The 27,469-nt window shown below is 47.2% G+C and overlaps 2 protein-coding genes and 1 long non-coding RNA gene across 10 annotated transcripts in view; 2 read left to right on the top strand and 1 right to left on the bottom strand.

Annotated features, from left to right (window-relative positions):
* The window catches only part of LOC106752044 (probable JmjC domain-containing histone demethylation protein 2C), a 272,261-nt gene extending 265,673 nt beyond the window's left edge, over positions 1 to 6,588 (top strand). For 6 of the 7 annotated variants that reach the window (XM_014633421.1, XM_014633419.1, XM_014633424.1 and 3 more), the window contains 7 exons: positions 1,082 to 1,304; positions 1,838 to 2,247; positions 2,403 to 2,607; positions 3,075 to 3,223; positions 3,485 to 4,916; positions 5,190 to 5,445; positions 5,652 to 6,588. In XM_014633421.1, the coding sequence (XP_014488907.1) occupies positions 1,082 to 1,304; positions 1,838 to 2,247; positions 2,403 to 2,607; positions 3,075 to 3,223; positions 3,485 to 4,916; positions 5,190 to 5,445; positions 5,652 to 5,958 (2,982 nt within the window). In that variant the 3' untranslated portion in view covers positions 5,959 to 6,588. The remainder of the gene's footprint in view (positions 1 to 1,081; positions 1,305 to 1,837; positions 2,248 to 2,402; positions 2,608 to 3,074; positions 3,224 to 3,484; positions 4,917 to 5,189; positions 5,446 to 5,651) is intronic. The other variant, XM_014633423.1, reaches the window with a different exon arrangement.
* Positions 6,589 to 7,790: 1,202 nt separating this feature from the next.
* LOC106752073 lies at positions 7,791 to 11,056 on the bottom strand. Of its 2 annotated transcripts, XR_001375114.1 has the most exons (3): positions 10,649 to 11,053; positions 10,489 to 10,573; positions 7,791 to 10,398 (listed from the first exon to the last, which is right to left on the bottom strand). It is a non-coding gene; the product is annotated as an uncharacterized LOC106752073 (long non-coding RNA). The 2 variants fall into 2 exon arrangements; XR_001375113.1 differs by having other exon boundaries at positions 7,791 to 10,573; positions 10,649 to 11,056.
* A 350-nt stretch (positions 11,057 to 11,406) lies between these two features.
* On the top strand, positions 11,407 to 24,847 carry LOC106752051 (tyrosine-protein phosphatase non-receptor type 9). Its single transcript, XM_014633444.1, has 10 exons — positions 11,407 to 11,811; positions 15,016 to 15,249; positions 15,353 to 15,442; positions 15,626 to 15,766; positions 21,108 to 21,371; positions 21,535 to 21,926; positions 22,028 to 22,267; positions 22,687 to 22,837; positions 22,922 to 23,129; positions 23,249 to 24,847. The coding sequence occupies exons 1-10, from the start codon at positions 11,779 to 11,781 to the stop codon at positions 23,476 to 23,478; spliced, it is 1,983 nt and encodes a 660-aa protein (XP_014488930.1). The 5' UTR covers positions 11,407 to 11,778; the 3' UTR covers positions 23,479 to 24,847.
* Positions 24,848 to 27,469: the final 2,622 nt, after the last annotated feature.

The raw sequence follows: 27,469 nt of genomic DNA on the forward strand, positions 1-27,469 counted from the left end.
CGAACGCATCTAATATCCAATGAGAGAGGTCGTGAGAATCATATTCAAAAACGAGTTTGTCATTGGATGTCGGCTGAATCCCGTAGTACATCGGGAAGTAACTTTTTCAACGGACGTCTGTGTTAAGCGGAATGGCGAGGAGAAGAGTCCGTCGAAATTCTTAACCGTGAAATTTCGTAACGTTGAATTTTGACAAATTATCGTATTTGTGAATATTAAAGCGCAATGAATCCTTCAATTGCGAGATAATCGAACGCTGATTCGCCGGTTGATTATCGACCGATGCTGGAACTCGCGTATAATCTACGCGCCATTTTCTCAACGGAATGCGGGTATGAATCATTGTGTAATGAACGATTCGCAAGTGCATACGAGCGGTTGTGTGTCGCCGAAAGTATCAATTTGATCGACACATGGAGCCGATTGCCGCGAAGGATGTTTCACGTCGCTATCGGGCGTTGCGTTTTGCTTCATGGGAGAATGTGGTAAAGTAGTCGATACTCGCGTCCGGCGGAATTTGCGCCCCAAATCTTAACCTAACCTCAACGCTTCTCTTTGTTAGAGAATTTACACGGTACACTTCCGACCGCGAGGTCCCACGGCAAATCGGATAATTGCGCCTGCTTTCAAATATTATCATTTCTTCGCAGAACATTAAAGGATATTTCGAGAATCGCACGCAATATACGATACATGAAACTCGCGACGTTCCAAGAGTGAGCGTACCGGAGGACGAGCTGTTTAAATTCTCGGTATTAGTCGAGTATTAAGAAATGAATTCTGCTCAATTTCAAAGTCACGCATAAAACAAAGTTGGAAGACGGTTGTGCATTGCGAATAACTGGTCTTGCGAGTCAGAATAGATGCGAATGTGCAAGCTACATGCGATAGCCACCCAGACCGTTCTACCAACAGCATTATGTAATTCCTTGACGATGCTTAGGTTTCAGTAGATCTCTGAATTTCACGAATGTGGTAGAGCTCTGAAGTGTAGTAGTGTGGTCGATTAGCAGCTTTTGGCTAGTAGATATGGCAAGAGCATGAACTTCCTGACTACTTAATAATCTGTGCCCTGTGGTAGGTAAAACGAAAGAAGGGCGCCGCACGGAGGCAACAAACAGCCGCGGAAGATCAGCGGAGGCGGAAAGAGGACAAGCAGGGTGGCGGAGCTGGTGCGGGCAGCGAGTCCAGCAATGAGAGCGAGGCAGGCTCTGCCAGTGACACTAGCGAGCAGCTGAGCTCGATTCAACCTACGTCGAGGGTGCGACACACCACGGCCAATTCCAACAATTCCTCGGGAAACGGTTAGTTGACGTAGCTTCTTGTAAATGGACTTCCCGTCAGGTGAACTAACTATTCACTTGCAGGGTAAGTGGTCCGTGTTCCATGATCGTACAATTACTCATTTCTAGAGCTGTGTACGGGAACTCAAGAAAAGCGAATGAGAATGATCGGAATAGCTGTTAATAACGTGGAGCTCCAGCATGTTCTTTGCTGGAGAAACGGAGAAAGAGAGATACGTGGAAGAATTCGAGAAACCTCGGGTCTCTTATGTTTTTCGCGAGTTCGCCACTTTGTGTCTCCGCATTGTTTCTTGTGATTCGGTGTCACGCACTCACTCTGTTCCTTGATTCTTATTATCGTCTCCTCACCTGCGAGATAAACATATATCTTTGAGATAACATGCACATACCTATGATGAAACTTTATATGGCAATTGATAACTGTGATATACAACTGCATTATGAGCTTTTTAACGCTAAATAACGTTGATTATATAAAAGAAGGGGATAGCCTTGGGTCACCGTTGAACTGAGTTACACTGGTTGATTTACAGGAAATAACAAGGAGCCTAGGAAACGCGGTAGGAGACCAAAGACTACGAAAGGCAACGAGGTTGGGGGGGAGGACCAACAGCCCCGTCAGAAGAAGGAACGCAGGGACGACAGCGCGGGCGGCGGCAACAGTGGCCCGGGCGGGAGCGGCGGGCGAGGCGATCCCTTTCGCAAACCACCGATATCGCAACTGAAGAAAACCGGCGAGAGCTGGCTACAGGACGGCGCTTGCTTCGAGGTGGCGCCGAAGTTGGCGAAATGCCGCGAGTGCCGGTGGACGCCGCACCAGCGCTCCAAGAATTTGCCGCAGAATATCTTCTGCAGATTCTACGCGTTTCGCCGACTGCGCTACACCAAAAACGGACAACTGGCCATAGCGGGATTCAGCGACCCACACAAGGACGCATCCGAGGTATGCGAGATTCCCCGTGTTTTCGTTTAGACCACCAATCGTTGATTGACACTTGACGCAGTTCTTTCACGTTACTTCCGTCACACACACACACACAGAGTTTCGATCTCCAAGATGCATGCTCTCACGTGAAAACTGTCGTTACGATGTTACAGGAAGATCTTCGATTATGGTTACCAGGAAAGGATAACCAGGAGTCAACGGGGAAAGACGAGAAATCGGAGAAGAGCGAGAAAGACAAAGGAGATCGGGAAGACTTAGACTTGGAGACGGCTCATCGGCTTCTTCGGCAGGTTGGCGATCAATTCTGTGATCTTTTACATCAGGAGAAAGACGCGCTCCAAGAACACATGGCTGAAGGTAAAATTTTGTTCTTCCTCTTTCTCTCTCTTTTTTTTTTCTTTTCTAAACGTGTACGTGTCGCACAACTGACCCTCACCATCGTTTTTCTTCTACACTGATTAACAAGAGTTTCATATGTGAAAAACAATGAGACATGCACACGTGCCGCACATATCACATTCATCAAGTTGACTTCCAAGAAATTAATATCGAGTTCCCTTCAACGCATTTTGATCTTCTTCATACATCAGTTACATCGCTACTCAATGTTTTACCTGCAATATGCACAGTCCGGAAGATAGTTTACCTATGGAAGCGTTACATTTATTCCCGAATATAATGAACTAATGATCCTCGGATTTTTACGTATTTCTGTACTGTCTTTCAAGTTACTAGGTTGCATGTTCGCTTGCGTAACCTTCCCCCTTTTTTTTTTCGTTCGCATGTTTTAACGCTTTGCGCATCGGTTATGTACCTTTTGACAGCGAGTTCGGGGGTTATAGACGGAACGGTAGCGTGGAAACGAGTGATCCAAGGTGTCCGAGAAATGTGCGACGTATGTGAGACTACGCTGTTCAACTATCACTGGGCTTGCGGCAAATGTGGTTTCGTCGTCTGCATCGATTGTTACAAGGTAAGATGTCACGCTCGACATCATTCTTTTTCCTCCTTACTCCCCTTCCCCCCCTCCCCTCCTTCAGTTTAAACGCCAGGAACTACATGATGACAAATAACTAACAGATGTTACGTCGTGATGAATCACAGTAATATTTATTCGAGCTTTTTAACACTGACATCTTTCAATGTGTAAAGGAAATTCTCTCGTTCTCCTCCTTTCCCCGCGGAGGCCGGGGAGATTTATTAACGGGGAGCGGGTGTCGCATTAATATTTTAGGGACGCAAGAACGGAACGATCAAGATCTGGGGCGACTGCGGCAAAGACCGGGACGACTTCTCGTGGCTGCTGTGCACAAACAGACAGGCCCACGAGCCGGAACGGTTGATGCTGACGCAGATCATCGCCGGCGACAGTCTGCTGCGGCTCGGCCAACGTTTGCACGAGTGTCGCGCGGAATGGGGGATCGCGCAGCACTGCGCCTGCACGCTCGCGATGCCCTCGCAGCCGAACGAGGTACTCCGGAACCTGATCAAGGGCGACTCCGTGCCGGTGCTCAACGGAAACGTCAAGCAGGAGATGAAGGAAGAGAAGAAGCTGAACGAGTCTAACGGCGCGTCGTCGGAGGGCAAGACCAACGGCGAGGACAAGAACTCGCCGCTGAACTGGCTGGCCGACGTGGCGCTGCAGAATCAGGACAAGAACGAGAGCGGCTCGGACTCGGACTCGGACGAGGATCGCGAAGAGGGCTTCTCGACGTTGCGGGAGCTGCTCGTCGGCTCGTCGTACAAATCGTCGAACGGCAACGGGTCCAGGTCGAATTCGCCCACGAACAACGCGAGCGGCGTGAACGCCACTGCCGCCGGCAACAACGTCGCCAAGTCCGGCAAGAAGTCCAAGATGGACACGCTCGACGAGGTGATATCCAGCGTGATCGAGCACAGTGTGAAGAAAGAGCGGGACAGCGGCTTGGACGACGAGAAGCCGCGGGAGTTGAAGCATTTCGTGCGACGTTATAAGTGGACGCAGCGGGGCCGCGAGCCGTTGCCCATCAGGATCATGACCCTGACCGAGAGCAAGAGCCTGTACCCGGACGTGCCGCACTCGTGGCTCTGCGACGGCAAGCTGCTGAGGCTGAACGACCCGAACAATCCCAACAACTACCGGATATTTCAGGATCAGTGGAAGCGCGGCCAGCCGGTGATCGTCTCGGACGTCTCCAAGGCGCTGGACATGAGCCTGTGGCACCCGGACTCGTTCGCCCGCGACTTCGGCGACGAGAAGAACGATCTCATCAACTGTATGACGGGCAACCTGGTGCCGAATCAGCCGATGCGCAAATTCTGGGAGGGATTCGAGCACTTCTCCAAACGGCTCAAGGACGAGCGGGGCAACCCTATGCTGCTGAAACTCAAGGACTGGCCGCCCGGCGAGGACTTCGCCGAGCTGCTCCCGTCGAGGTTCACGGACTTGATGAAGGTCTTACCCTTGTCCGAGTACACCCACAGAAACGGCAGGCTGAATCTAGCGAGCCGATTACCCAATTGCTTCGTGAGACCGGACCTGGGACCGAAAATGTACAACGCCTACGGTTCCGCGCTTCATCCCAACAAGGGCACGACCAATCTCCATCTGGATATCTCGGATGCCGTGAACGTCATGGTGTACGTGGGTATCCCGAAGGACGCCGACAGTGACGAACACATCAAAGGTACGCGCGTTTTCGTTCATTTTGAATCACGCGTGATTAACTTACTTGCATCGTCACAGAAGTATGAAAAATGTGAAGAATCGAAATTTCATCGCCAGATTAAAAACCCACTTCTCTTTATCTTCCCTCTAATATTTCAATATTTAGTATTTCTATTAATCGACCATATATGCACGCTAATGACGTCAATCAATTCGGTATTGCATTCTTATCGGTGTGTCGCGATGGAACCTTCCGAAATAGTCAATCGTCAAAATGCTTAATTTTTTACAGAGGCGTTGAGAGCGATAGATGAAGCAGGCTGTGATATTTTGACGCGTCGTCGCGTTCGCGACCGCGGCGAGGCGCCCGGCGCGCTGTGGCATATTTACGCGGCGCGTGACGCCGACAAAATTCGAGACCTTTTGAACGCCGTTGCTCTGGAACGCGGCGCTCGCTTGGAACCACATCACGACCCCATCCACGACCAGAGTTGTTACCTGGACGGACCGTTGCGGGAACGATTGTATCGGGAATACGGTGTCGAGGGGTAAGCATCATCTTGCGATGCACACGGATTTGCGGATTGAATGAAAAGTTGTCGATAAAATATTATTTTGTAGTATCGTACACAGATTTATCCCAGTCATTAAACAATCGTTAGAAACAAAGATATTTAGAGGTTCTCCTTATACCGGGAACATTCTGCATGTAATAAACACAAGACTAATAACAAAAATATTCTCAATTTCGCAGATACGCCATCGTCCAATGCCTAGGCGACGCGGTATTCGTGCCGGCTGGCGCGCCGCATCAGGTTCGCAATCTTCACAATTGCATCAAGGTGGCCGAGGATTTCGTGTCGCCGGAGAATGTCTCGCATTGCTTCCACCTGACTCAGGAGTTCCGCGCGTTATCCGACACGCACACCAATCACGAGGACAAGCTGCAGATCAAGAACATCATATACCACGCGGTGAAGGATTCGCTGACCGTCTTAGCGAATGTCAAGGAAGAGACCCTCACCAAGCTCAACGATACGAAGATAAAAGAGGAAACGTAGCCCTAGGCCCCCGCAATACGGTAAGACCCGTGGATGATGATCTATGGAATAAATTTCGTCGTTGCCGCGACGAAACCGATGACATCCCGTTGCCGCGCTCCTCGGCGCTCCTAAACAGCGGAGAATCTTGCTGGCAAGAATAACCGGGAGAAACTGCAGAAGACGACCCCTCCTTCCCCTCCGCGAAGAAATCATCTCGCGGAGGTGCGTCGTTGAGGTAAAGAATTTGTTGTGATATTTGACCAGAAACCGTTTTGGGGGAAAAAAATGTTATAATTTGCGATATCGCCTGAGCCAGTATTTGGTTGTTTGTTTTTTTTTCCTTTTTGTTTATTTTTTTTTTTTTCGGACCGTCTCTCGCGCAGAGTCCGTTTTTTGCTCTCCCGTTTCACGGGCAAAAGGCCGCCCGCGGACATGAAGTCCGACGAGCTATATGAGATATGTGAGAGATGAGGAAAAGGGGAGGAGGAAAGATTTGTGGGCCGGATCGCGCGATAAGTAAACGCCGCGTCCATTTACTATTGTGATACAAGGAGGACTTTGTGGATCGTACGTTATTTGTAATTAATTATATCGTGCCTGTATCCGACACACACACACACACACACACATACACACTGTCTATATTATATAAATGTAGATAATTAAACATATATATATATATATATACACACACACATGTATATATATGTGTGTGTATACATATTATATATATTATATATAAACACACACACATATATATACACACACATACTGTGTACTGAATGAATTTTTGCTAGCAACTATGCGAGACGGTTGTCTAGGAGTACCTTTGTGCAATTAGATGGTTGAACAATTTAGCTGGATCAGTGATAAATATTGGATCCATTAATCGTGTGCTCTGGTGGTCTGGTGCTTTCTCTGGTGTATCTCGAACGTAGCCCCGCTAGAGATAGTCGATACGTATTTGCGTTAGGTTCTTATGTTCCACGTAACAATGGCGTAAGCGATGAAAGCGAAAAACACTGCCTAACTGATTAGTTCGACGACAATGGGAAGAGACACAGATCTTCTCTCATAATCATTTTAACAAATAATCGCTCGTAGCTCGACGAGCTTGTTGTTCAGAGTTGTTGTAATTGCTTTTCCACGGCGAGCTATATGTATCGGCTATGAGTATCGGCGGGGTGGTACAAGTTTTGTATGACTGTCACTTCGATTATATAAGGCATCAGAACGTAACAAAAAAAGAAAAAGAAAAAAAAACAAAATTACAACTCCTTCGATATTAACTCTTCGAACCCGGTGTATCGCAACCCGTCGTGTAACGGGAGTGTATAATTAATAAGATAAATCTGTTATTTTTGTCAAATCACGCGAACCGTCTATAAAAACCTGACACGAAAGGGAGAGAAAAGAAGAAACGAAAAGACAGCGATAATCTTCTAATTGTATCGTAATGAGACGTTAACTGATAGGAATAAAATTATGCAGTAATGTTATTTTAAAAAGAAAGAGAGAGAGAGAGAACGAGAAAAGAAAGAGGAAGGAAGAGCGCAAAGAGAGTAAAAAAAGAAGCGTAACGACTTTCGAAGTGCCAATGTTGAACGACGTGGGACATTTAAGTGTGCACGCGTTATGTATCGTATATGCGTAGGTAGAAAAAAAAATGAGGAAAGGGAAAAGAGGAAAAAGAGGGAAAAACCATTAGTCACACACCGAATCCGCAGAGATGACAGGCCGAGTTCCTATCATTCGACAGTTCGCGCGAACACGAAGTCGCCGCGCTCTACCCGCCGCACTGTCATTTGTCTCGCGATTCGAAAACTGCTGTAGTAACTTCCGTTATCTTCGTTTCTTTATCTCGCAAGATTCTTCGTTCGATAGACATTGCTCAAGCAAGCAAGCAAGCGCAAACAAGCGAGCGTAACTACTAGAGATTCTTTCCGACTTTTGCGTTCGTGATTTCCTTTCTTCTTTTAGCAAACCTGAGAAACAGCAGCTCTCGAATCGGGCGTATCTACTTAGCGTCGTTTTGCGCCATTCTACGCGCCGCTCGATCGTCGATTATATTACGGCTGGTTATAACAATCATCGACACCGATGATGACACACGTAAACGAAAGAAAATATCGGGAAAAAAAGCAAATGGATGAACGGACGAACCGAAACGAGGGGAAAAGAAAAAGAGTTAGAAATCACTGGCATCCTGAAATCCGCAATTTCTTTGATCTCAACATTCGTCTAGCATACAACGACTTGATTAAAATAATATTTAACGAATACATTTTTAAAATATCTTAGTGTTGATAAGTACGCGCGCGCGTTAACGATTATGGAAATTGTATAACAACAACAAACAACAAACATAACAAGCAACAAAAAAAAAGAAGAAGAAGGAAGAAGTACCGTTATTACTCCACGGACGGCGGTGTATAAAGTTCTCTAGGAAGACATATTTCTGTGTATTATTGCTGCAAACGAGAAGCTATTGTTTGTTCTCTATTGCTATGTGTATGTACATAATACATTTATACATCCGTATATATATACATATATAAATACGAAAGAGGGAAGTCTAGGATTATGATGATAAGCAGTACACACCCCTTTACGAAACCATGGAAAAATACCACTTTACACGCGTAGGTAGATAGTTTATTATGCCATTATTATTATTATATTATTATCATTATTACGATTAATTATTACGGAAAATACGATATTTAAATGTTGCTAAATATGCCGAGAGAGAGAAAACGCGAGAGAGAGAGAGAGAGAGAGAGAGAGAAAGAGAGAGAGAGAGTAAGCGAGCGAACTAGCGAGAGCGAAGAGTAGCACGAGCTGCGAGTGTAAATGATTAAAAAGAAAAAAATTGTGGGTGAGTTAAAACGATGCTTGAAGTCGCGAGAAAGAAGGAAAGAGAGAGAGAGAGAGAGAAAGAGAGAGGAAGACGGTTTGTATGCGTGCGTGCGTGTTGCATGTGTGTCGCGAGTGAAAGAGAGGAGAAAGAAAAACCGTACGTGTGCGTGGGCAATCCAGTGAAAATGCGAAAAAGTACGCACGTGAGAACACAAGGGGCCGTGTATTGGGGGCGGAGTGGAACGGATAGTATAAAAAAAAACAATGTACAGATCTTACGAGAATCCCCACGAGAGACATCCACCCCCTGGAAAAAAAGGATGAAGGGAAAAAGAAAGAAAGAAAATAAGAAGTCCCGCGCTATCCCCCCTCCCACAAGTACCGGCCGCCCCCAGTCATAGCAGTTATGAACCGCGGGCCGGCAGGTCTGAGTATAATTTTTTGTACTGTGTAAATGTAAGAACATACGTTTGAATAAGAAAAATGTTTATATTACGAAGCGCCCCGGTGTTGGATCATTGTTGCGTCTCTCTCAACCCTCCGAGTAGAAAAGGAACGTCGGAGAATCTTTTAGATTTACGTCGCGCGCATTGCTGTCCCGCGCTTATATATTTTTTTTCTTCGGGGGCGACACACACACACATACACACTGTCCAACCAAGTGATTCTCTCTTCGTCAAAATACAATTGGACGGACGTCGACTCCCTTGGAGGGGAGATTGTCTAGACGATCTTAAACGTTCCGCCGTGTATATGTGATTAATTCTCGGCTCTCGAGATTTCAATGTTCACTAGAGATTAACTGGAAAGTGATAGGAGCCGCGCCACAAGTCGCGCTTCAAGTGCGTCTCTTCTTCACCTCTCAACGCTCAATTTCGTCCAAATTGCTATTTTGACCAGTTGTAGCAAAAACTATTGTCTCGACAGTTTTGTTACGGGAAAAACTTACTCGGTCCTCTCTGTTTAATAAATGCGAACTACCAGCGAACGCCTCGCACAGTTTACGCCCAAATTCGCGACCCTGCTCCTCTTTCTAAAACACGTCTTATAATTTGCGACACGGTGCAAGAGCTGTCCATTGAGATTCAATCTGTTTTTGTGGAAGAAAAAGGATGTCTGTGCTTAAAAATTATACGTCCGACAGTAATCGTCGTTGAAGGTATAACAATTTGTTGCACGTTACATCAAGGAAGTGTGACCGCACTTTCCTCGTTCGTCAAGACAAGCAATCGGATATTTAATTATACAAGCATCCTCATTTCGAGAAAGCAGTTGGATAAATATGCTTATTTTCCTCAATGACGGAATTCAGTTGGATCTTACGTCGCGTATTAAAGTAAGAGATGAATCTCGATGTTATATTCGCGGAAAAAGATATTGGCGTTAAAGATAATAGTCAGATTATCGACTGGTAATATTGAGAGTGGAATTCTTAACTTTCTAGAATTTAGGAGAAATATTCATTCATATATTGCGATCGTTAATATCATACATTACACAATAATACGGATATAATACATTTTTAAGTTTGAAATGGTTGTAGCATCCTTTCAAGTTGATCTTTATCGGTCAGAAATATCAGAAACTTTTCTAAGTTTCCTGAAAAAAAAAAGATAAAATTAGTTGCGTATCTTCAATTAGATATACACGTTCTAAGAGATATTTGTCTTAGCATACATGCGCACGCACATTATCTGTTTATATTTGAAAATATTCCTCAAGGATGTTTCAGGCTTGTACAGTAAGTGGCACAAGAGCGTACTGCTTGTGTCACCTGAAGAAAAAAAAAGATTGATGAAAATCAAATACATAGTCTCGTTCTATAAACTTTAAACTAAAATGCGTTTACCTAATATGATGTCCAGTTTTTCCTGCACTGTCGATTATAGCCTGGCAACGTCGAGGCATGCTTTCAATAAGTTGCTTTCAATATTTTCGGGAAGTGATCTCAATATTTTCTGTAACCAGTAAGCTAATTGCTTCAAATTGAAGACACGTTTTCCCCCGGGTCACGCTGCGACTCAATAACATGTCAAGTTATCGGTATAACCTAAAAGCATTTTTAAAGTCGGGAGTATCGACAAACGAGACACCAAGGAGCATACTCGCGCGCCATCTGTCAGTGGAGATGTGAACACTAGGCTCTTATGCCACACTTCCTGTACCTTGCAATTAGCCTCAACATTTCTCATTGCTCTTCTCGTATTCTTTGTTACCTCGTTCTTCACCGCGCCGGCCAAGTATTTTTCTCACACGTAATATTCTCCACGTGACTTTTCTGATACACACTCGTATCGATCATCGAAAGTTCAGGCATCATCGGCTGATTCAGCGAAAAGAGTTCCCGATTGGTGCATATTCTCGGATTCTTCAAGAATCCGAAAGAATGCTTCAGTCGCAAACAACAATCACTGAGCTACTTTCTCCGCTGAATGCGTAGCCATTGGCCATTAACCGATATCACAATCAAGGACCGTCCCATAATCATCGTTTATCGATCTCGAAGAGAGATCAACGAGAATCGAATCAAGAGCCGATCGGCCGACGCGTTTCCAAATTCCCGGCGAGTTGCGCGCGCAGCGGCGCCATGCACGTCTCCCGCTGCTGCGCGCGCTTTCAAGATGGCTGCGCGAGCATCCGCAGGGAAGACGATCGAGCGAAGCGTGTCACAATCGTGCTCGGGTGCGTGCGAGACGGTGCGACGATGAGCGAGCATCGCCGGGATGATCTACCGTTCCCCGCTACCGTCACCGTCGCAGTCGGTGGCCGTGCTCTGTAAGGATCGGTGCGTCGTGCGCGAGATTCAGCCGTGCTAGGAGGAGAGTCTGGGACGACAACGACGCAATGATCGCTCTCGTGAGCGTGGGATTCTCGCGGCACCGGGACTGGAAGTAAAGCGAGTTCCTCGCTCCCGAGCGCGCTGCTCGCCTCCTTGCTTAAACGCACATCTCGGGCATGTCACAGTGCGTTTGAGCCAAAATGGCAGCCACGTTAACCGTCGAGCAGGAGCAAGTGAGTAGTTTTTTTTTCCTTTCTGTCAAGCGCACGCTGTACGCCCGGGCGGGCTCTCTCGCGCGGATCGAGGCCACGGCCACGGGTCGAGGTGGACGGCGACGCCGGAGGCGCGTTCCCAAGAGAGAGAAAGAGAGAGAGAGAGAGAGAGAATACGGGTCGTCTCCGTCGAACGACAACCGCGAAAATCATCTCCGTGTTTACTCGCGACACAACGGGAACGCGCTGCGAGACGAATCGCGTCTCCCCTCTCCCCACGGGGTAAGAATACCTGTAGCGTCAAATGACGATCGAACTTGCGGCAACTTTTTTTTTTATCGCTCGCTCGCGGCGTCACGCGGTGTTTTCGACCCCGTGCGCGGAGGAATCGGCTTCCGAGATAGCGAGATCGAAAACGTAAACACCGTTCGCGCGTTATCTCGCGAAAGTTTCATCGGGGTGATGATAGCGATTGTAAACACGCTGCGGAAATCGTCATCATTCGATGTTGCGAGCGAGCCGAGTCTCTCTTTCTCTGGCTCTTCTTATCGTCTCGATAATCGAGACGACACGGCCGGCAATTACCGGTGGCCGGAAATCCGAACGTTTTAACGCGACGCGGCTTTAATAATGAGCCGTGTTTCCGGCTGCCGGTTCTTTCCTTCGGGGAACTCGGCCGCGCGCGCGTCTATTGAGAAATTTCGACTATTTTAAACCCGCGCTATCGAACGCGCGCGGGATAAAGTCGATAGGAGTATGGTGCCGGCGCGATACACGCTATTCGCGGCTTTTCTTTCTCTCTCTTGCCTTCCGCCGCTTAAAAATTCACGTCGATGTAATGCATACCCGGTGAGTCGTTTCAATCGTAGGGTGCGGTCAGAATACGCGAACAACGTTTATAAATAACGCGGTGAATAAACGATGCGATGAGGATCCCCTTTAATTATACCGTTGAACGAACGTTGCAACTTGCGCGGAAATTCAATCGCCGCTCTTTGTGGAATCTGTCCTGCGAGCGCGCCCGTCGAAATGTCGCATCGGGGATATTTATACGTCATCGATCAGAGTGAGAAAAAAAAAGAAGAGCATTCGCCCGACCAGATGGAAATGCTCGTCGTCGTGTCTCGCGATAGGGAAGAACGTCGTGCTGCTCTCCTGTTTGATGCGCCGAATGAGCGCGCGCGTCGTTAATTGATAAACTCGGCGGAGCATCCACGGAAATCGCTTGTTCGATTCGCCTTTAATTGAAGTTTCGGAAGTCGCGACGCGCCGCCGCCGCCGTGGCAATTATCACGGGCGCGCGCGCGCGGCTGGACGCGTTTACAATCACAACGACCGAGGCTGTTTAACCAGCCGATGACGGCGTCGATACGCGGATATTAATTCCGTGTACGTGCACCAGCTCCGCCGGCGCGACGGGAGCCCTCGATTCGACGGATTTGTCTTTTAACGAGATTTTCCCACGTTATCTATTCGCGGTATTAAATTTCCGTTTGCCGGGAAACTGAGCGGGCACGTGTATTTTTAGCGAGTCCTCGTTCGCGTTACGCGGAGATAAGTAATCATCGTGATATAATAAAAGTAGTTGCCCCCCCCCCCCCTTCCGTCTCTCTCTGTCTTTCTGTGCGCGCGTATCATCTCACGTTAATAGTCGGTTGCAGCCTTGATTAATTAACACCGATTAGTAGGCGTCTCTTGGTCGTCTCTTCCCCCGGTTATTACACGCAGTCATTAACGTTCAGTAAGTTCGTTCAACCGCGTTCGATATTAATTCTCTTCTAAGCAGTCTGAAACGGCCCGGGGATCGATCTTTTTTTTCTCTCTTCCTCATCGCGGGAAAAAGGAAGAATCGAACGAGCGGGTTCCGTCCAATTTTCTTTCCTCCCTCCCTTTCTACTCTTTCTCACATCTTTATCGCGATAGATAGTTTTCCCGTGTTCAGGGGGCGAGGGGGGGGGGGGGTTAAACTCCGTTATCAATCTCTCTGTCCGTATCTTTCACCGTATCGGTGCAATAGCGCGTTCGCGAAATAGACACCGTTTATTATTCGCGTCGTTCGTGCCTCATTATACGGCGAACGCGAGCGATTCGCGCGTAACAGCGAGCCGCGGCAGAAGTGCATATCGGTTTTGTGGTATTGAATTCCTCCTCGGCGCTCCCTCTCCGTCTCGTTCTTTCGCTGGTGTGTGCACACGTCCGACCTATACCGCTTCGCCGCGCGCTGCCCGGCTGCCCCCGCCGGCTGTGCGCTATAGCGGAAATGGCCGGTGGGGAGGTAGCCGGACACCGGAAGTTATATCGGTATAGGCGACGCGTGTACGTACATATACACTGTCCACGGTCATTGCACGTTTTAATAGTGCAAAAATGATACGTCGTTGTCCGTTACGACGGACGCGGTATCGGCAATTACACGAGAGCGGAGTCGTCCCGTCCTCTTCCGTCCCCCGGTGCCTCTTAGCGGCTCGTAATCTCGATACTTTCTTCGCTCGATACGCGGTGTGATTTTCCCTCGAGCTGGGTGAATCCCCGAGCGATGTCACGTCGCAGGAAATACAACTCGTGTCACATCGCGCAGACAATTGTCGCGCACAGAACTATGCGACGGAGATCGCTTCCACGTGTCGGTATCATGGAAATTTTCAACCCGGACGGTAAACCACTTTTACAGTCCCCACGGGACGAGTTCTTCCTACCGTTTTCTTTTCTTCTCCCCTTTCTTCTTTTCTTTCTTTCGCAACGAGGTTACGCGTGGACTATGATAATATGTAATGAGACGACGAATAACCGAGAGACATGTAGATGTTGCGCCTCGCATCGATCGGGTCGCGCTGATAAAGATTGTAATTCGCCGTTTCCTGCTCACTCGCCCCCAACGCGAAGCGGGGCGCCCCTAGCACCGTTTTCAAGGTTGGCTATGCAGGATCCTATCGCTGGCCAAAATATTGACTTCTCCCCGTCTCTCCTGGAACACCCTGCTTGCAATGCAAACAGATTCTATTCGTCGTTATGCGCGTTTACATTGTTATGTAAGCAAATCTGGAGATCACGCATACCAAGTGTCTTACGAGCCAATGGATGCACGGAAACGTCGATACCGATAGGCGAATAGACGCACGAACGTGTTTCCATATCTAAAATCGCTCTTCTCGGAAACCGTACGCGCGCGCGGCCGGTTAAACAAATTTATTCTACGTAAAGCTCTGCCCTTTTCTTTCTTTTCAGGCCACGAAGGAATTTATAGAAGCCGTGAATAAGTGCAGAGCCGGAAGACGAGCCGGCCCAGTTTCCTGGAGCACGGCGGTGAAATTCTTGGCGGCGCGGAAATTCGAGGTCCAGCGTGCTTTAGCTCTGTACGAGCAGCACGAAGCCACCAGGAGAAGAGAGGGACTGGCAGTCTTGCATCCTACTCAGGAACCTTTACTCAGCGAATTACGCACAGGAAAATTTACTGTTCTGGTGAGTGAGACAATTACGAAGGGAGCCAATTACGAAGAGCGCGTCCACTCACTCGTCGTCACAAGTGTACAGCCCGAATTAACTTGTGAATGAATTGTTTCAGCCATCAAGAGACGCAACAGGTGCAGCAATAGCTATTTTTACAGCGCACTTACATCTTCCACAAAACACGACACACCAAACAACCCTGCAGGTAAGTTGTGCAAAGCTGTACTCTTAACGATTAGATGAAGAGGAGAGACGTGTATCTTATAAGTTTCTTCTTCGAGTGAATTCATTCGATCGTCTCGATTCTATTCTATGAGATGATAAAATAAAGCTGAACAAAGTTTGTAACATGACGATGAATAATGTACCCTCGTTTTGTCTTTTTCAGGGTGTGGTGTACCAATTGGATGCTGCTCTCGAAAGCGCGGAAACCCAGAAGCATGGTCTAGTTTTTATTTATGATATGTCTGACAGCAAGTACCAGAATTTTGACTACGACCTGTCTCAAAAAATTCTGACACTTTTGAAGGTAAGTTCACGAATATATTGTGAATGTTAGCGTAGGTTAAGATCATCACGGGGAAAAATTATAATACTGGAGGAGGCCGAAAAGTGTCTTCCTATTAGAAATGCACACCTAGAACGTACACGCAGAGCTGTCTCGTGCCTGGCGTTTTGCGAAGGATGTGATGATACGCGAGTTACCTAAATGATCGAGAAGCGCGAAATTTATTTCCGCTTATTCTCTCGTGGAGGAGATAACACATATATGTTAAGAATTTCTCCACTTCCCGTTGGAAAATCGCTACGCAACAACGTCGCGCTTCCTCCTTTTTTGTGCCTTTCAGACACGTCGTATTATATCGGATTAGATCGAAACGACCGGATTTTCTCGGCGCATCCCGTCACGTCGATTTCCACGTCGTTTTCTCTCGAGATGTTCGTAATACTTTTCGAATGCGACACTATTAAAGCACACAGCATATAACGATTTGCGCTCGTCGAAGCGGAGCGGAGTCGAGCATAGCACTGCCGCTGAGCGGGGTTAGAAAGCGGGAAAAGATCGTGGTAGAGCGAGAAAAGAGCGACTCCTGCGGCGAATATCCATTATGTACCGCGATATACGGTCTCGTCTCTCTAACGCCGCTAGTGTGACGGAGATATTCTCTGTGAACGTCGTCTGACGCATAAAAGAGAGTCGTTGAGTGCGACTCGTTCGAGTCCCGAGTTGGAGCATGCAAAATAGTCGAATCGTTGGTCGCGATATAAAACATTATTTATTCACGGTCATTTATTCATGGCCAGTCACATAAAGATTGCAACACTTTTTCTTCGATGAGTTTCGCAACGCGTCTGGTATTCAATAGGAAAATACATTTTCTGAGAATTGCTAGGAAACAAATTTCCCTATCGGACATGGGATACGTTCGAAAACCTTTGCATAAAAAAAAGTGTCGCAGCCCTACTGAATTTCTCCGGACAGCGGCGTACAGTAATCATGCGAATTACCGGGAGCACACACAGAGTGCTCTTAGCCGACGTCTAAATGCGTGGTCCGATTAACATTCACGTTGTGTGCAATTTCGTCCGGCTGCCGAGCAGAGCGGCGGCATTACAGTTATTACCGTCGCTGTGAAGTTAACCCAATTAGTCATCGCCGGTCGAAATAGTCTCCGTGCATTAATGGTTTGATGCGGTCAGCCCACTTACTTAAAAAATGGTGTCATACCGCGGTGTATCCGACCTTCTCTCCTAGTCTGCCGAATGCAGCGCGCTTCGATGTCGTCGTCATTTGAATATATCTGCGACGTCTTTCCGCTCCGATCGGTCCGTGGCATGCAATTTTTCTTTCAACGATGGTCAAGTGATACAACAGTTGGTCGTTTTTCAAGAGCAAAGAGACGCTCGCTCTTCACGTGAAAGACTTTTCTTGCCGGAAATTCTCTCATCTAAATTTACACGTCATCTATTCTTTCTCTCCCCCCTCTCCTGTCTGTACATACATATTATTTTCCTTTTTTATTTCATTATTATCATACACTTTCCTCTTTTTAATTTTTATACCTTCTGCTTTTTCCGCTTTTGTTTTGCACCTGTCTTTTCTTTCCGTTGTTTGGAAATCGCTCAGAATGTAAGCGTTCTTAGAGGGCTTGCCCTGGAATGTTCAATAAACGCTTTTATTTCTCTTTCTTTCTCTCCCTCCCTCTCTCTCTCTCTCTCTCTCTCTCTCTCTCTCTCTCTCTCNTTGAATTATTCGCTTCGCTGTACGGTGAAATTTTTGGAGACTCTCCTCGACGAACCGACCGCAAAATCCGAGTCAGCTTTTAGCGCACGGGGGATGCAGCTCAAAGAGCAGGGGCGAGGCTTAAGGGTGTTCATGCTTCGCGAAAAGTACCTTGCAATTACGCGACAGAGCGCATCAAAGTACGGCGTGTAGGGTGACTTTCAAAGGTTTCCTAGGAACTTCCTCCGTGGTGCCACGTCACAGAGGGAGTACACGTGTACACACGCTCGTACACGCTCGTATTTCTAGCGCATTCATTAAAGACGTTAAATAATAACACGCGAAGGCGGTCACTGCGCAGACTTCTTTCATACTTGGTATTTTTTTTCTCTCCTTTCTCCGAAAGAGATATTATCGTCGCTCGATATTATCGGAAAAGCGTGAAGGTGTGAAAGACCGTCACGTGCTACGCAATCGGGTCCTTAATCGCCTGGCGAACCGTGATTCCACGGTGCTGGCTGACTTTTATAAAGGTTCCGGTGCGCAGTGACATTTACACGCGCGTCATTATCAGCGCAAATTGTTCTCCGCCGTAGCGCGTAATTAATAATCAAATTCGATCGTACCTTGTGTTATCAAACGCACACACGGAGTCGCGCCACCTTTTGCATTCGCAACTTCACCCTTGCGACTGTCGAGCAGAGTCCGTTTCTCAAATTGAACTTCGCAAATTGTGTAAAAAACAAATACGGTCGGTGTCATGTACACGGGAAGAAATGTTATTCTGCTGCTGAGAAATGCGATTACACGGTTTACTTTTTTTCTTTTATCGAATAATAGTTATCTGCAACGAAAAGTATTTTCCTAATAATAAACTCATAAGAAATTTTAGAAAAGCTCGTTATCGCGTATTCAAAAAAGGAATTTACTTGCTTTCCAAGAATATTTGCAAACTTTGTCGAAGAAAAGTTAAATTCGCAAGCTGAAGTTAATTTTGATGTAATATTCATGATTGAAGCATTAAACTTAAACTAAGATTCAGAATATATTTTGAATAAATTTGATACTTGTGATACGAACTTATAATATATATTGCGGATGTATAAACTTATGAAATATTTGAAGCACATAATATTTATTTGAATGCAGAATATGTATCTTTCTATGTATATACTATGTACTGTATCATTGTCTAGACGGGGAATTACACGATTTGCATAACCCGCAAGGTTAAAAATCGCACAAGTAACTCTAATTATAACAATAGGGTTATATCGACTCTACTCTGAGAAAAAAGCGGTTAAATTGACAAGATCGACGGTCACCGTAATTCAAAGAAGGAGACATTTTAAGTCTAATTTTTTTTCACATGTGTAAACTCGAAAATCGTGTAATTTTCGGTCCCGGGAATGATACAGCGTGCGACTATGTCAGAAAGAGAGAGAGAGACGCGAGAACATCGGCGTTTGTTTATTCCCGCGATCCCGGCCGGGATCGAAGATCGCTGCTCCGTCTCTTTCTGACGGCAATTCGCGCCGTGAATATTAATAGGCGAATAATTACGCGAGTTCGCGGGATCCGATCTGCGGATAGACCTCTCTGTCTCTCCCTCTCCGTAATTAGCGCCGGCGTTAACTGATCAATTATACCGGGAGCGTCGGCGAGTTCCGCGAGTCGTCGGGAGATCCGAAAGTGGAACAAGCATTATCGGGAACGCGAGCGGCGGGTGGACGGGCGGGCGGAGGGCCGCGGGGTTGAGAGACACTGGCGGGCAATACGTCAGCACGTATACGGTTGCTGCACCTCGCTGCCGGCAGTAAAAAAGGAATTTCGCGTAAGGGATGTCGGCGGCGGTGGTGAAAAGAAGGGGTCGCGTGTAGTAGAGGAGCCGCGGCGCATGCGTCCCCGCTCCGGATAACGTCGCGACGCTGGCGGTCAGTAATCATCGTGACCCCCTTGCGGCACCGTCGTCGTCGCATTCGGATACGGTACGACCCGATTCCCCCGCTCGGCTCCCCTCCGCGCCCGTTCGATCGCGTCCTTGTTCGCGTGCGAGGCCAGCATTTTTCTACACCGAGCGACGGCCACGACGTCGTAGTCTCTCTTCCTCTCCTTCCCTCCTTCTTTCTCTCTCCCTCTTTCTTTTTCTCTTCACCTCGACGACGACGAACAGGTCGTTCGTCAGTTGACCTCGCTGACAAGTGCGCGCCGTTTCGTCCGCGGTTATACTAATCTCGCGTTATCGATTAACTGACCGAGCGTGCCGGCTGTGATTTCGCCTACCACCGGGAGCAGCAGCCCGCTCTCGTGTTCCGGCCTGCTGGGCATCGTCGTGTGCCCCGATTATCCTATGACGAGTCGGCGCTAACTCAACGGAGATTCTGCCCGTCGCTGCCGTCCCATTGATGTCGGCGCGGCGGCGACCCCGCGATTGATATGCCTGAGATCGCGCCTTCTGCGTGCGACCACCGCTGCGGCACACGGTAAATCTCCGAAGTCAGGTCGATCGATCGATCGGATGAGCGAATGAGCGAACGAGGGAGCGAAGTATCGGTCGGCCGATGGCTCTTGGTTTTTTCGCGTAGAGATAGCTCTCGACGTGGAGGAGCGGATAGTAATAGCAGCGGTGGTGGTGGTGGTAGTCATCGTCGGGAGAAACGTCACGCTCGACTCGGCTAATCCCGAGAGTTATATTTGCTCGGCTCGTGCGTTCCTAAAATATATACGGCGCGTTTCTTGCGGAACTGAGGTCTCTTCGGCCGGAAGAAAATCGTCAGTGTGCTCCGCCTGTCGCCCTCGTTAACCCTCCGTCGCTGATGACGTTTGTGTATACGTAGCGGCTGTTACGTATTATCGCTGACGGCGATAGTCGTGGCTGGTGATGATGCTGGCGGCGGCGGCGGTGGTGGTGGTGGTGCTGACGTCGTTGGCGTTACGGTACTTCCGCCCTCTAGCCCGCAGCCAGGGGGTTGAAAAAGAGTTACTCGGCTTGCCGCGCTGCTACGAGGCACAGTTGCGAGTCACCCGCGGTAGCCGCTCGATCCTCGAGTCTCTCGTTCTCGGCGGAGAAGCTTGTTCGTTCGGATTCGCGAGACCCTCCTCGCGCTGCTTCACGTCACGTCGGGGGGCTGATTAGGCGCTGATGTCGGGTAGATTAACGGGCGAGAGGTGTGACGTTGTCGACGGGGAGGAGATAGGAGATTTTCCGGAGTGCCCCGATCCCACGGTAAATAGATAGGCGCGATCCGGAGACGCGCCTCCGCGTCGAGTACGTGGCCTACGGTTGGCCACGTCAATCCGCTAATATGCAGTATATGGGCTGTTCTATTATTGCGACGTCTTTGAAAGGTCAACCGCACTCTTGAAGATTATTCATGCGGTAACGCGGCTCGCGTTAGCGTAACTGCTCGGCAATGCGTTCACCGGCGAATCGAAGGGATATTTCGTAAAATTCCTCTAATTGCGAGAGGATATTTGTTATTCTCACATACACGATATTCTTCGTGGTTTTCTTTTTACATGGTTTATTGCAGAGGGGAAATTATATTTTGCGCACACGCGTGATGTAGCGTAACGCATGTTAATATTAGATCCTTCTTGTGACATTGCTCAGACGAATTAATTATGCTTGTGCGGACTGTTCCAGGGCGGTTATCCGGCGAAACTAAAGAAGGTGTTGATAGTAACGGCGCCGCTTTGGTTCAAAGCGCCCTTCAAGATCCTCCGATTGTTCGTTCGTGAAAAACTGAGGGACAGAGTGTTCACCGTGTCTATCCCCCAGCTGACGTTACATATCCCCCGGGAATCATTGCCACATCGTTTAGGCGGCACGTTGGAGGTACAGCATGAAGCATGGCTACTCCATTGTCTTAAATCCATGACAAACCGAGGAGGGGGTGAACTGTGCGAGGTCAGTATAATAATCGCGATGTTGTCCAGTTTGACGATACGACCAGCGACACGCAACGTACGGCGAAAGGTTTTATTCCGATGGGATTCCGTTCGTCGGAATGAAACATCTGCGAACACTGTTCGCCAAGACTGTCGCCTAATATGCGTGTTATGTCATTCAGGTCACCCCGAGAGTGGGTACACCTGTCTCGCCCACGGCGAAGAATCACACAGTTCTTCAGAATCCCAATGGGACTACGCACAGTAACTCGACTAGTCCTATAATCGATAAGAACAAGGTGAAGAATGGCGTGTCGAACATCGGCGACATCGAGATCACCGCGAACGGCGATGTCTGGATGGGCACCGACGAGGCGCCCTCCCCGGTACAGCCTCCGTCCTCGGCGAGTTCCGGCTTCAGCGACGACGACAGCCTCCACGGGGATCTCGGGCTTCAGGCTGTCACCATGGAGCAGTTTATAGCCGACATACATTCGAGAGGACGCGCTGGCCTCATAGCGGAATACGCGGAGATTAGACAGAGACCGCCAGATGGTCAATTTAATAATGCAAAGTACGTGTCGCGAGTGATCGGCGTTCTCGCGTGATTGTTTTCAAACGTAAACGCGCTTGGCGATGTTGATCAATACACTCTCGTATCGTCCCATGTTCCAGGTTAAAGTCTAACCAATCAAAGAATCGCTACACCGACGTGCTTTGCTACGACCACACCAGAGTCTGCCTCTCGCAAGTGGACGGGGACGCTACGTCCGATTACATAAACGCGAATTTCGTCGACGGCTACAAGCAGAAGAATGCGTTTATCAGTACTCAGGGTCCTCTCCCGAAAACCTGCGGTGATTTCTGGAGAATGGTCTGGGAACAGCAGACGCTGGTCGTCGTCATGACAACGAGGTAAGCTATTTTCTAAATTTCGCTCGTGCGTCCTTTGCTGCGGTCAGCATCATGTATGCTGTACCGTCCCCCAGACGGAGAGTTATGCGACTTTCAGCCTTATACATAATGCATAAGGATGAAAAGCGCAGAAGTAACTCTAGTTACAAGTCCGGATCTACAATAGGTGTAAGTAAGCTTTTAGCCTTTTGCTGCAAGCAGTAAAATTTAACGTAATTTCTGGCAAAAGGCACTGCCAGACGTTGCATTTCCTAAGATTTAAGCATTTTCGCAACTTTTAGGAACTCGGGAAACGCCTTTTGTCGAAAATTGCGTTACGTTTTATTTGCTGAGAGCAAAAGATTCAAAGCTTGCAACACTTATCCGGACTAATGGTAGAGTTAAGATAATAATCGAACATGTCGCCCTTGTCGTTCCAGAGTGGTAGAACGAGGCCGTACGAAGTGTGCGCAGTACTGGGGTCCAGAACCTGGCGATGATGTGCAAGCGGGTGGCTTCACCGTCACCACTCTCGAGGTCGATACGAATCCCGACTACACAATATCCATGCTTCTCCTTACAAACAATAAGGTAGACATTCACCTCGAATTTTTCTTCGACGTCACAACACGTTCCGTTTTTTGCTCACATCCGTATCCCTCTTCTTCATTCCAGACTGATGAGACGCGAGAGGTTTGCCATATGCTGTACACAGCGTGGCCGGATTATGGTGTTCCTCAGTCAGCTAAGGCTTTATTACAATTCTTATCGTTAGTGAGACAACAACAGAGCAAATTGCTCGCGAGCAGAGGAGACACATGGGCCGGGCATCCTCGAGGACCACCTATAGTTGTACATTGCAGCGCCGGTATCGGAAGGACAGGTGAGCATTCGTCGATTTGAATTATAGAATCGAGATGACGTGTGACCGTGATCCAAATCCCAACAACGGTCTCCGTAATCTTCACGCCTCTACAAGCGTCACGTTGGTGTCGGTTCCAGGTACGTTTTGCACCTTGGATATTTGCATATCGCGGCTGGAGGACACCGGGACCGTGGACATCAGAGGAACCGTCGAGAGGATCAGAGCGCAGCGGGCCTACAGTATTCAAATGCCGGATCAGTACGTGTTTTGCCATCGCGCATTGGCAGAGTACGCGCTTTCCAGGGGAATGCTCAGTGCGCAGCACCTCGCCATGTTACCTCCGCCGTTCGACGAGGATTCCGATTAGAGAGAATACTGCGTGCTCCGCTATCATAATACCGGATTGATGTTCTTCCCGAGTATGCGTATATAGTAACCTCAAATAGCCTATTTCTTACCTTGAACGACTGAAAGTTATTTTTTGCTATCATCCCGGTCGACGTGTAACGATCGGGCTTCTCGCTGGTTTCCACGTCAGTCTCGAGAGAATTTCCGAACGAAGTTAGATTAGTTCTTTTCCAAGGCCAAATGCGCGAGCCCGGAGGGTGGGGGGGATTTCTCTTGCATTTCTGTTGTTCTCGCATCTTGCTCCGACGAATCTTACACAAAGGCGCGCGCCGATCAACGCAAAGATATGAGTCTCATCTTTGGTAGCGAGATTTAGAGATCCGGCGTGAAAAGAGTTTTATCGATTCTCTACCTGAAACTCGACCAGAAAATTGTAAATTGAGATTCGTATCCGGGGCCTTAAAGTAGGAACCCGGCAAAATGGGCAGCTGTTGATCTGCCTGCCTTACGGAAATATGAAGTAATCAGCAACGTATAGATAGAGAAGTTTTTTGGGTAACCAAAGATTATCCGCTTATACGAGTTTAGAGGGAAAAAAAAGAAAAAAACTGGGAACTCGAGTGTGTATGTGAAATTCGGTTACTAACACGCGTGGCAAATTCCGTTTTACAGGGATTACTAATCAGGGATCATACTGTAGACTAAAATGACTTCCGATTAAAAGTGACTAAAAGTAACGAAGCCTAAAGTGCGGGGCTTTAAAGATTGAATTAAGCCTTTACGTTAGTGAAATACAAAACTTCCAATTTGTCTGACAACTATATATAAATAAATATATATATATATATGTTTGTGTATATGTGTATATATATGTACACACACGCGCGTTGTGTGTGCACATATGTATACGCGCTTCACTGCGGAAACTTAATCGTAACGATTAAAGGTCGTATTACACTTGCAAGCATCAAACGTTCGAGAACATTTTAAAATTTAGATATCGATAAGACTTGATAATTAACACTCACACACACATACACACACACACATACACACATAGTGACTATGTAAATTTTAACTTCAACGGATAATATATCGATAATATGATTGAACGAGAAAAGATACGTATATCGCAGCGCGCAGAGTAAAATCCAGAGGGCAGGTGTTGTATACTCGCTGCGTGATTGGAAAGTTAACGCGTTGTTTAAACCATGGATTAATTTTATATGTAATCGCGAAGTGATGGGTAGTAATCCTCGACGGTAAAGGTCTCACGTATCGCGAGATGTGTATCTTTGGTTCTACGCGACGTTTAATCCTAGTAAAACGGTCAAAAGTGAGAGAGAGAGAGAGAGAGAGAGAGAGAGAGAGAGAGAGAGAGAGAGAGAGAGAGAAAGAGAGAGAGAAAGAAAGAACGCGAGGAGGAGGCGGCGACGAGAGAATTCGGGAAGCGGACGCGAAACTGCTCTCTCTCGGTCACCGTCTCGCGCCTCTCGTTTTCGTTGTTATCTGCTAAGAACTTTCAGTGGTGTACACACATAAACTACGGATATATGTTACACGAGATTCGTCTCACTTGTACGCAGTTAAGAGTATTCGGAATCGTTTATCCGTTGAATGTGCGAACGAGACCTCTGCTGGGCAGACGGGGGGGCCACGTCACATACGTCGTGTACGCGGTGCAAACGATGGGACGGACGAATCCCGTTTCCCGCACGGGTCGCTCGGTGTTGTTTCGTAAATTACGAACTTTATCGTGGCTATATTATGATATTAGTGTCGTAAAAGCATTGTGATAGTCGGTAGAAAGCCCACGAGAATTTGTATTTCTCTATTCTTCCAAGTACTGCCATTTGCCAACGCATGATTTTCTTACTTCTAATCACGCTGATGACAAACTAAATTCTCGCGGCATAATTACGACTACGGCGAGAGGGAGAGGAAGAGAGAGAGAGAGAGAGAGAGACCGCGCGTGTATCTCTACTAACTTTAATACTTCGTAATAATTTATTAACATTGAGTTTAGGACACACACGGTACATGTAGTGGGTGTGACCGTCGTCGGTGTGCCGCCGCTACCGGCGCGCTTCTTCGCGTGTGTTCGGGCAGTTCGCGCCTCGTTTGAGACGTCGCGTGTCTCTTCTCGGCACGTGGAGTCTTCGTGAACACATCTCGCGCGGAGTCGCCGTGCCGCGGAGTGTGTCGCGAATTTTATTAACGGTAAAAACGATAACGAAAGCGAACTGTTAAAGGTGTCTTCGAATTTTATATGAAAAGGAAAGGAAAAGATGAGAGAGAGAGAGAGAGAGAGAGAGAGGGAGGGAGAGGAAGCGTACACCGCGTGTGTACCGCCGCGCGCAGAAGCTTATAGTCACGTTCAAAATAATTTATATCGAACTTCAACGTAATACGTGTAAGTTCCTCCCTACTCTTAGGTTACCTACGAAAGGGCATGTTATATCGATTATTGTTTACTATTTTACTTTCACGTCTAATTGTATTGAATAATCAGCATTATCCCTCTGTATTATCTAGCTATTTATTATATCAATCAGTATGAGAACGATCGTCGTGTATCACGGACATTTTTTTTTGTCAGACTCTCCACTTTAGATGGTGTCATTCGCTTTTTTTTTCTGGCGTTTCTTCTTTCAATATTCCATTATCTGCCTTTTCCTTTCCGGAGCATATGTAACAGATGTATGTTGATTTGGTGTTCGACTGTCTCCATTGGGTGTGAATGTGAAGCGAGATTTTATATAGCTGCTTTTTTGTGCGTGCGCCTCTTTCGCGTCATATTTTCATAATAATAATATTAACGTCGTCACACGATCGCCGCCCGTACGATGATGAATGAGAGAAAAATCGTCAGAGCGAGAAAGTTCCGATGCCTCGTGAGATTCGCGCGCGCGCAGTCATTCATCGTGGCGTAACGAGCCGCGTTATTACCTGTCGACGCGTCATCGAGTCGCCGCGCACGAGAAACTCGAGAACTGACGAATATAGGTAGATTAATCGACTCAACAGTATTATGCCTCACAACGTTCACATTTCTTCGTTTCTTCTCGTTACGCTTCATCGGTTTGCTCTGTCACGCGATTGCACCGGATAGCAGCTCAGACCTACCGTCCACCTCGCGGATTTTTTGAATGACACACACACGTGCAGATGACGCGTGATCGAACGCAACAATATAACGATATTTAACAAGATAAGCAGTTTAAGCACATGAGAGTGAAAGTTGTCGGCGCTGGTCAATGGATTGTTTATAATCAGACCCGCGTGTTTATATTTAAATGAAATTGTATTTTTACAATCGATTATGGTGCAAGATTTGAGAAACATTATGTTATGTTGTCCAACACGCAAGACTTGTGATTGATGCTTCATCGGAGGGAAAGGGGGAAATAATAGATGTATTTTGTACATATATCTGAAGGATACGTTAGGTGGACTGTAACTCTCTAAGCTCTATCCTGCATATTTTCATTCCTTTAACACACGTTCAAGTTGTGAGCAACTTTTACGTGCGGACTACACACACTGTCGTCGACACGATTTGATGCGTTGTTCACGATTTATGTTGTTCTCGATTTATTTCGCACTCGTAATGCACACGCTATATTCGTGGACTTTGAGAATTTCAACGCCACCGATGCTACACATCTCTATCGAGGGTATCGATGGACGAGATTGATAATTGACTAATTATTTGTCGTTGTACGCGATAGTCGCTCACTTTTGTATGATAACGCGAGATCGAAGAGGGGCAATACAAAAGCAAAAAGAGCAACAATAGAGGAAACTAATGTCTTATGTGTATATCTGGTACATACAACTCGTGTCATAATAATTAAGACTCTCATATATCGAGCGAAAAGATTGTTAAAAATATTGCGAGATGGGGAAAAAAGTACAGTGGAGGAAAAAAGAAAGAAAGAAAGGGGAAAAAATGTATATAGAAATGATATGAATTTAAATTACTATCGCACATAATTGTATCTAATTAA

Source organism: Dinoponera quadriceps, unplaced genomic scaffold, assembly GCF_001313825.1.
Source record: "Dinoponera quadriceps isolate SergipeBrazil2010 unplaced genomic scaffold, ASM131382v1 scaffold424, whole genome shotgun sequence".
Taxonomy (NCBI): domain Eukaryota; kingdom Metazoa; phylum Arthropoda; class Insecta; order Hymenoptera; family Formicidae; genus Dinoponera; species Dinoponera quadriceps.